Source organism: Crotalus tigris, unplaced genomic scaffold (genome assembly GCF_016545835.1).
Source record: "Crotalus tigris isolate CLP2741 ecotype Arizona unplaced genomic scaffold, ASM1654583v1 scf7180000023625.2024221, whole genome shotgun sequence".
Classification (NCBI taxonomy): domain Eukaryota; kingdom Metazoa; phylum Chordata; class Lepidosauria; order Squamata; family Viperidae; genus Crotalus; species Crotalus tigris.
The window spans coordinates 1,528,553-1,538,974 of record NW_024100087.1 but is presented as its reverse complement, the minus strand read 5'-3'; the positions used below and the strand labels follow the sequence as shown (position 1 = coordinate 1,538,974).

At 40.7% G+C, this 10,422-nt stretch overlaps 1 protein-coding gene across 3 annotated transcripts in view; it reads right to left on the bottom strand.

Moving 5' to 3' along the window:
* The window catches only part of SPATA5 (spermatogenesis associated 5), a 152,957-nt gene that overhangs the window by 49,767 nt on the left and 92,768 nt on the right, over nt 1–10,422 (bottom strand). Inside the window, exon 15 of one of the 3 annotated variants that reach the window (XM_039320181.1) lies at nt 2,300–2,330. The exons of the other annotated variants lie outside the window; for them this stretch is intronic. Coding sequence (XP_039176115.1) covers nt 2,300–2,330 — 31 coding nt within the window. The remainder of the gene's footprint in view (nt 1–2,299; nt 2,331–10,422) is intronic. 3 annotated transcript variants of the gene reach the window in all.

The following is a 10,422-nucleotide window of genomic DNA, read 5'->3' as shown; positions in this document are numbered from 1 at the left end:
TTTATACACACTCAATTGAATCAATGGCAGTTTTCATTACTCTTTGAAACTGAAAGTGAGCAAGAAAGTTTATTATATTATACAGAAATCATAAAGTCTTGTAGGAATTTTGGCAACGTCACATGAAATCAAAACATTTTAGCAATGAAAGATATTTCACCAGAATTTACTACTAAGAATTGGTTTCAGGATTTGGATTTCATTGTACAATAGGTATTGAGGGGCATTTACATAACTTAAATTTAAAACCTCTGGGTCAAAATCAGGTTGCAACATTTAAGCATTTGGTATATGGAAAGGGAAAATAAAATTGTGATCTGATATTTTCCCTCATGTAAAAATTATCAAGCATCACCCTTGGTAGTTATAATTTCAGCAAGTATGTTTCAAATATATCCAGACATTACTATCTGAATTTGAAAAGTGATTTGAAAGAATCAAAATGTGTGAAAACAATATTTTATTATTCAGGGCTGCAATTTCTTCTGAAGTTGACAGAATGAAAAATAACATTCAAATGGAACTTGGTGAAATCAGTGTAACAGAGTACTAAAATAAAAGTATAATGAAGTTAGTGTTACAGATTTTTATTCTTGCCAAGAATTTGTATTCATGTTAAGTGAATCCCTGCTCTTGTTAAGTTAGTAACATGATTGCATAGCGGACTGAACGAAAGGCTTTGCGGGAGCCTGGCTGGCGAGAGGGGAGTGGAAAGCTCAGACAGCTTTGGATTTGGGCCTGGCAGGTGTAGACTGGGGGAAAGGAAGAAAAGGAGAAGGAGAAAGGGGGTGGTGGCAGTTGCTGTTGGGGAGAGACCAGGTGAAGCTGAAGAGAATTAGAGTTTTAGATGATTCCTCTCCTTTGGGGTAGTGGGAAGGAGAGGAAGAGAGAGAGAGAGAGAGAGAGAGAGAGAGAGAGAGAGAGAGAGAGAGAGAGAGAGAGAGAGAGAGAGAGAGAGAGAGAGAGAGAAGGAGGGAGGGGGGTTTATTGCTTTCTTTTGCAAGGGGATATCCCGAGCAAAGGGAAGAGAGAGAGTGAGAGTAAGGAAGTTGCCTGGGGTGCTGAACCAGGGTTAATTAGAAAGGAAAGGGGAGGATTTGACATAGAGACCTGGGACGACGGGTCCCGACAGAAGAGAAGAAGAGGTGAGCCGCTACTGCTTCGGAGACCAGCGGCCATCCAAACATTGATCACTACACCTATGCATGCTGTGACTGCGGGATGTTGATTATCTCCGCTTGTGGTTTCTGCTGCTGCTTGGAGTCGGGAAATTCTTTCCACATACCCTCTTGTTTTCTTAAACAACTGCTACGGACTATTGACTATTATTGCTACAACTGCCTTAGGCTGTTAAATACTGCTATGCACTATTGCCGTGGTTAGGGGTCAGTCACCTTTGTTCCTGCAACCCCCCCCCCTGACAATGAGAACTTGCCATCGCTTCATTCCGCTGAAACTGGACATTTTGTCAATGGCTTGAGAGCGCAGCTGTTGAGTGGGACTAAAGGGGGAGGGTTAGGAGGGTCTGTGCTTTGGTGGCCTCCGAGAGGGTAATGCTACAATTGTTAAGTGAATCTGGGTTCCCCATTGACTTTGCTTGTCAGAAGGTAGCAAAAGGGATCAAATGATCCTGGGACATTGCAACCGTCATAAATATGAGTCAATTGCCAAGCATCTGCTCATGTGACCATGGGGATGTTGCAAAGATCATAAGTGTGAAAAATGGTCATAAGTCACTTTTTTCAGTGCCGTTATAACTTTGAACTGTCACAAAATGAATAGTTGTAAGTTAAGGACTACCTGTATATTGTTCTGAGCTTTCTCTCCCTGTAGTATAATCTTGCATTATTCATTGGAATCAAACTATACTTTGAAACAGCACAAATTTTATAATGAAAGATTATTGTTAAAATCTTTGAATTAATAAAATTATGCTTGTGTAATTTAAAGAATTCAGCTTCTGTCGGATGCTAATACATTATTAGACTTCATAAAGAAATCTAATCCAATGACATAGAAACAGTTTGGCACATGAAACCTAAAACTCATTTCATGAATGCATTTGTGCAAAGTTAACCATCTTTAGATTCAAACTCTATTTTGATGTATTGAGGTTAATACAGCTCAGAATTTTTTGCTGGTAACTTTGGAAGAATGTCAACATTCATCTGCCTTTGCATAAGTATCAACTCTGTTGTGAGGGGAAGAGATAATGGGTGTGGATTAATGTGGTGAGTCATATGAACACCCCAAGCAAAAAAATGTTGAGCCTTTAAGAGGTATGTGAAGAATTACTCACCAAAGTAAATCAGATCTCTATGGACAGCATCCTAAAAGGTAGAAAGGACATGCACCCAATTTTTTAGAATGAGGGCATTAGATTACTAATGAAAAACAGCATTCAGCAGTAGCATTCAGTTCTTGTATAGGTATTTTAAAAGACTTTGGCAACATCTAAGTAGTTGATAGATTTGGTGAAACTACCTATGAATTTAAAAGAACAAAAGCTGCAATCTAAGCATACTAATAGCAAATGTAGTAAACCCTGAATAAAAATGCATTACACTGAAAAGATATTTATAAGATTATTAAATACTTTTTAAAGTATATTCCAGTATTGTCAAAACTGGATAGCCTCATCTTGCTGTCTTTTCTACAGAGAACTTTATCTTCAATGAAAACATTTTTGTCTATAAAATAAACATTTCAGATCACTTAATTTTCGAGATAAATATTTTAATTCCATACAAATATTTTAATGGACAAAAGTATACTTTCTTTGCTCAATATATATAGTGAAAAATGAATCTGCATCACCATTTGCATCATAACTGTAGTGCTTTACGAAAAATGGGTTTTTAAAATATATATGGATGTTTTTCTTGTCAGTTCATGTAGTGTTTGCAACAAGAGATCCTAACAATTGCAAGTGGATATTTGTACATTAGCTTATGTCTAAAAATCAAGGAAACTGGAATCAAAATTTCTAACCTTAGATAATACCATTATGACATATGGTAAAACACATATGATTTTATGGACATGCATCATTAAAAAGCCCTGAGCTAATTAACCTCATAACATAATTTAAGTTTCAAGGTAAAACTTCAAAAAGAATTATAATAATTTTAATGCTTCTCATCTGGCATCATGCCTTATGCAATTTCACAGAAGAAAAACAAACGGTTCTAATAACCTGCAGTACATTCATGCTATTGGCTCAGCAAGACCCAACCCCATTCCTTTAGTAGGTAGACTGCACTGAAGGCTTTTTGCAAAACATTTACAGTTTTGTCACTGAAACTCAATCCTTCATGAAACCAATTTTTAATCCATTTTTTAAAGAACTGAAGATTACATATACAACAGTAGAATAGGCACATTAAAGAAATATAATGATTTGTCTGATTTTTTTTTCTTCATCCCTATGGAAAGACACAATGAATCTTTCCTTTGGTAAAAAGAACAATAACAATGAATGAAACGTTGAGAAATTCAGGACAACTATAATCTGTTTAGCCTACTGTATAGAGTACTGGATACAAAATTTAGCATCTACCCCAGCATACCCATTGCTTGGATCTATAAATTAAAAAAATTCTTCTAAGGGGAATAAATACAACAAAATTACAAATGAAAGGACTATTAAAAGCTAGCCACAATATACAAAATTTAGTGGAAGCAGGCTTCTGAGAACCTGATTAATGCTTTTGGAGCAAAATGCTAATAGTTGGTCACAATCAGCTATAATGATTTCCTCTATCTACCATCATGTTCCATCCTAGAATCAATTCTTAGACAATTTTTTTTAAAAGATTTCTAAAATGGAACATTCAAACACTGAAGACACACACCATATTACATCTATTTTCCAAGCCTTGACAAAATTCCATTTTTTTCTAGTTGCTTTTTTTTATTATACAGTTAAAAACTTTGGTCACCTCTCCCATTCTTGCATACTAAGCAACAAGAATTCTCAGGTGCCTGGAAGCCACAGAAGTCTGGCAACGTATTTGGCTCTGCTTTAAATATTATGCTGATTATACAAAGTACAGAGAACAAGTTCTACTTTGTAAATACAATTAATAACTCTTAAATACATACCACTGACACTAAAATGTATTATTTTAAGAATGAATTCTTTAGGTTTTGGGGGTATTCTTAAAGGCCATTTACCTTTTAAGGGAATCTGCTTCCCAATTTTTAACATGTGTATAGAGTTTGTAAAGGAAGGCTTAAAACAATGGTTTAAAGATATAAACATCCTTATTTTCCAAAGGTGTCATTTGTAACTATGTACAGTGCATCATACACCACTAAAAATAGTTAAAGCCTGAGCTACATATAAAGTAATAGCAGAATTACATTGTTGGAAAAATTATTTGGGTCATAGAGTCCACCAAAAATAGACACAATCATACATTAAAAAGAAACCCCAACATTCACATTTAGCTATTATGAAGGAATTGCAAAGATAATTATGTATCAGAATCTATTTACAATGAAATCAAAGTCTAAATAATTCTGTCTTTTCTTTTTATCTGCAATATGTAACAAGATTGAAGCCACAGCTTTGAGGAAGAAAGGACAGTTTCCCCCTATCCCTTGTTTGGTTTTAGATTGCTTGCTTATAATCTTGTATGAACTATTTTACATACAAATTAAAAAAGGGGGCATCATCAGGCACCTATGGACCAATTACCTGCTTACCAATAACTTTCAAAAGGTTAAGTGTTGTGATAGCTGATGCAGTCCAACAGCATCGACTAGAACAGGGGTATCCAACCTTTCTGTTTTGGTGGCCCAGTGGGAGAGGGAGGCGCAGACTCCTTATCCACGCATGTGCAAATGTGAATGTGGCCACATGTTCACGTGCATGTACAAACAGGCTGCAAGCATGCGCACCACGCAAATTGGGCTATGAGCATCCACGTGAGGCTCTAAGCAACAGCGGTGCCTGTGTAAAGCTTGTGGTACCGCTGCCTCCAGGCTCGTGGCGATGCTACCACCAGCTCAAGGATCAAGGTGTGGCCCCAGCAATGCCACCCCCAGTGCGAGGCTTGCGCTGCCGCCCTCATGCAAGGCTCGCACCGCAGCCCGCAGAAATGCCATTCCCAGCACGAAGATCGCGCCGTTGCCCCCATGCAAGGATCACACCGCAGGCCACCTGCCACTTGTGGCACTGCTGCCATCACACAATACTAGCGGCGCTGCCGCTGCCTGCACAACACTTGTAGCAACAGTGGCATGAGGGGGGGGGGTGAGAACGCACACATGTGTGCACTGCCCAGCTACTCATGCAGCCCGGCAGCCAAGAGGCCATGGCCTGGTAGTGGGCCATGGCCAAAGGTTGGGGACCTCTGGACTAGAAAACAAGCTCTTTCCACCTAAGCAGAAAGGATACTGCCCAAACAGCAGAGGAAGAAAAAATCAGCCTTTAATTCACAACATAATTTTAGAAAATTGAAAGAGAGAGAAGACCAATTTGAATGTAGTTTGGCTTGATTATAAAAATGCATTTGACTCCCTGTCATATGATGGGAAAATCAAGTGCCTAGAAATAATAGATGTCAGTAGAAACATCGGAAACTTTGTGCAAAGTTTAGTGGCACTATAGCAAACACACAGTTGCTGGTCAATGGTAATATACTGGAAAGGATTAATATAAAAAATGAATATATTAAGGAGATTCACTATCATTACTACTATTTGTCATTGCAGTGATTCCTATGTCAACAACACTGAGCAAGTCGGGCTATGGCTATCAAACATCAAAAATATCTGCCAGGCTATCCTAATTCTTTTACATAGACCAGGGGTGCCAAACTCACTGTCACTGAGGGCCGCATCAGCATTGCGGTTGCTCTCGGGAGGGCAGGGTGTGTGTGGCCAGGATGGGTGCAACCTACTCGGTGGGCGTGGATGGAGTGAGTGTGGCCTACTGGGTGGGCATGGCCAGCTCTACATAGTTCGCGTCAAGGGTGCCTGTGGGGGTCTGGGCAGGAGTGGGACAGATCTGAGGGTCTCTGGCAGAAGGGGGTGGGACCAGGGAAAGTGCCAAGGCATGGTCCACTGGAGGAGCCTCACTGTTCCTCTCAGGCCATGCAGGGGGGGTGGATAGTGGCATGGGCTGCCTGGAGCCCTGGGCAGCAGAGGTCAAACACCCAGCCTGGCCCTCGAGCACCTGTGACATCAAGCCCAGCCCCACTTCCCCAAGGGGGCGCCCAGCTGCACTTACCTCCTTCTCAAGGCTGCTGTTGCTGTGCTTGCTCTCCTTAGCCAGGTGGCTCATGATGGGTACGAGGACAAAGTCAGAGAGAGGCCCATTCCCTCTTCATGGGAAGAGACCTGGCTTTGTATCCAAAGCTTCCTTAGCAATAGGATGGGAGACCCCAGGATAGGCCAAGAGGAGAGGGCAAGGGGATGGTGAAAGGGCAGCAGGGCAGGACCAAGGCAGGACTTCCCTCAGACCCTCCCTCTCCTTCTTTCCTTCCTAAGTACAAAGTGGTGAGAAAATATTTGAGATGAAGGAGGGAGCAAAACAGGCAAGAAACGCAGCTGGGGAAGTGTCACCCTTCGTAAGAATGAAGAAATGAACCATTGCCTGGAAGTGGCCAGCACATGGCCCTCACCTACTTCACATATCTGGCTTGGTGGACTCTGGGGGAGGGGATGCTATGAGCAGCATGAGAATCAACGTTATCTGCGCAATGCCGCCTAACCCCCAGCCTGCCCGGTTTTGGCAGGCAGCGAACGCTCTCCTCACAGCACTGAGAGGCTGAGCCAGGTGGCGTGAATCTCAAAAGAAGTGTGATGCCGCCCAGCCCCCAGCCTGCCCACTCTTGGCAGGCAGCAGGGCGCTCTCCTCACAGTGCTGAGAGGCTGAGCCAAGTGGCGGAATCTGAAAACAAGTGCGAGGCCGCCCAGCCTGTCCGGTCTCGGCAGGCAGCGGGGCACTTTCCTCACAGCGTCGAGAAGCTGAGCCAGGAGGTGTGAAGCTCGCCAGCTTTGCACCTTGCTCCCTGCTGAAACTTGGCAGGCTTGGGGCTAGATAGCATTGCACTTCTCAGATTTGTGCCACCCAGCTCAGCTCTTGGCGCTGTGAGAGAGTGCCCCGCTGCCTGCAGAAACCCTTCCCCCGGAGCCCATCAAGCCGGATATGTGAAATAAGTGAGGACCATTTGCTGGCCACTTGCAAGCGATGGTGCATTTCTTCATTCCTCACAAAGGGTGACACCTCTCCAGCATGCACCCAGCAGGTGGGGCTGATGCGGCAGGGGCTGGTTCTTCACTGTTTCCAGATGGCCTTGTGGAGCTAAGATTGAATTAGTTTCAGCATAGATGGCCACCACAAAATTGTACATTGGCTCCCGGCTGGCCTGGGCCAGCGCCAAGCAGTGGGGGCCGTTCCCTCATTGCTTGCAGGATGGTTTTGCGGGCCACATGAAACCACTTCACGGGCTGCATCTGGCCTGCAGGCCTTGTGTTTTACATATCTGACATAGACAATCTGAAGCTCTATGAAACAACACTGTCTGAATATAATTGCTGCTCACATTGTCCATACACACAGCCACAAGGTATTGCAATGGAGTTTGGACTGGACAAAAATGACACACTCACCATCAACAGGGAAAAATAATAAAAACTGAAGGGATCAAAATGCCCTATGGAAATAACATCAAGAATTTGCATGTAGAAGATCACTACAAATACATAGGCAACCTTCAGTGTGAAAACATCAAGTAGGCTGAAGTCAAGAAAAAGTTTAGAAGTGAATACATCAAGAGAGTGAAGAAGAACTTAAATCCAAACTCTGTGGAGGAAATACCATTAAGGCAATTAACACTTGGGCACTTCTAGTCATTAGATACACAACTGGAATAGTGGACTGGACTCAGCAGAGCTAAAAATCCTGGACAGAAAGACCAGAAAAATGATAATGAATCATGTCCTTCATCCATACTGTGACATTGATAGCCTCTACTTATCAATGAGAATAGATGGACATGGAACGTTGCAAGTATTCCAGACACTATTTCTTCTTCAAGAAAAAGAGCACTGGAAGAATATCTGAAAGGTAGTAATAAAAATGCACTAAGTTAGTGCACTATTAAGGTTTACTAAAAACCAGAAAAACTAAACAGACCTACAAAAAAGACCAAATGAAGATTAGAAAAGAGATGTGGCAAGCCAAAGAATTACATGGGAGGGGGAGGGACAGGGAGAGGCACGTGCACACACATATAAGCAAGCAAAACAGGGAACAACAAGACCTGGCAATGGCTCAGAGTAAGAAGACTGAAGAAAGAGACAGAGGGGCTAATTCTGGCTGCAGAAATGAAAACCAAGCCTTAAGAACAAATGCATACAAAGCCAGAATTGAAAAGACAGCAACAAACAGCAAGTGTCACCTATGCAAGGAAGTTGAAGAAATAGTGGACAACTTAGTTAGCTGGTGCAAGAAGATTGCAGAGGCTAACTACAAACAATGGCACGATAAAGAAGCAACAATGGTGCATTGCAATATTTGCAAGAAATACCATTTACCTGGAAAGAACTGGTGTCATCATAAAATGGTAAAAATGAAGAAGCTAAAGTACTCTGGAAATTTTGAATTCAAACACACAAGCACCTACCACATAACACCCCCAGATTTAATAGTAATTGATGAAAAAAAAAAAAACTAAAATGTCTGGACTGTGGGTATTGCAATCACTGGAGACAGTGGAATAGAAAAGAAAGAACTGGAAAAAAATTCACAAAATATTAAGACCTAAAATGTCTGGGCTGTGGATGTTGCAATCACTGGAGACAGCGGAATAGAAAAGCACTTAGACTTATATACCACTTCATAGTGCTTTACAGTCCTCTCTAAGCAATTTACAGAGGCAGCACATTGCCCCCAACAATCTGGGTCCTGGGAAGGATGGAAGGCTGAGTCAACCTTGAACCGGTGAGGATCAAACCCCTGGCAGTCAGCAGACTGCCTGCAAAACTTCATTCTAACCACTACGCCACCAGGGCTTTTTCACCATAGTAGGTGAAAGCTCAGAATCCTAGCCTAAGGAAATTTTCTAACTGTCAAAATTGGCAAATTTAGGAACAAATATTTATTGTCAAGATAAGGTAAAGATTATCAGCCTACATTTTATAATGTAATTACTCCAAGTCATTTTGCTGTGAGATCTGGAAGAATATTCTAAAGAGGTTAACTTGAACTGTAATCTTAAAAGTACATATTCACAATCTTTTAAAGATAATAACAAAAAGTTACTTCCTTGCTCAAATACAAAAAAAAGGCTGTGGTTTTTATATATTCTCATGTTCCATTGAATCACATTATCTTAGGTATATGAAGTACCAATACAAAATAAAAAATACTAATTGATTTCATAATGAGGAAAAGGTTTGGTAGTGACAATAACATCTATAGTTCTTCTAAAACTCTCCCTAGATTATTGTGATTACATGCTGAAGAATAAAATAGAAAAAGAAAGAACACACACAACATAGGATATATGACAAAACAAAGCAAAAAGTTGAAACAGAAAAAAAACAGTTGAAAAGGGTTCAGGAGAATATTAACAGTGTGGCCAGACAATTCTAAGAAGTGTGATATCTTGGTATTAAAAAACAAAATACATGGATACTAGAGTTGAAGAAAAGTGACAAACCACAAGATTAGAAAATCTTGGGCCAGAATACTAGAGGCAGTAGGGCAATATATATATGATAGTTACTTGTAGGAAGCTCCAGGGTACAGAAAATAAATAAACACAGAAAAATATATAGAACAGCTGTATAAATAAAAGAAACTACTTTGTATAAAGTTCCTTAAAATAAACCAGGTAATTTGTGAATTATCATGATTATGGTTCTTTCCTACAGAAAGCAAAATTAAAGAACAAAATAGCTCTTCGTAACCCCATGGTGATCAGTGTGAAAGAATCACAGAATTGGAAGCAACCTTAGAGGGCTCATGGTCTAACCGTCTTGCCCAGGGTAGCAAGAATTAGACTGTCCCAGACAAATGATCGCCCAACATTTGTTTGAAAACTCCCAGTAATGGAGTAGCCACAATTCCAGGAATTAGGTCCCAATGCTTAGTTCTCTTAGTCAGGAAATTCCTCCTTAGGTTGAGTTTGGATTTTTCTCTATAAGGAGGTTTCAACAAGAGGTATCTCCACATGTATATAGTAAATTAAATAGAGTGTTTGTGTTCCTGATATTTTAAATTTTAATTTCTGTCATGGTCAATGGCAACTCTGAGCATATTGCAGTTTAATAGCATCTGAGAGGCCTAATATTGCCAGCAAAGAGGGGTTTTTTTTAAAAAAAATCATTAACACAGTAACAAAAAAGGACATAGCATGTTTCTGCATATCCAGTGGCATTTCTCTGAATTCAGCATACCTGTTC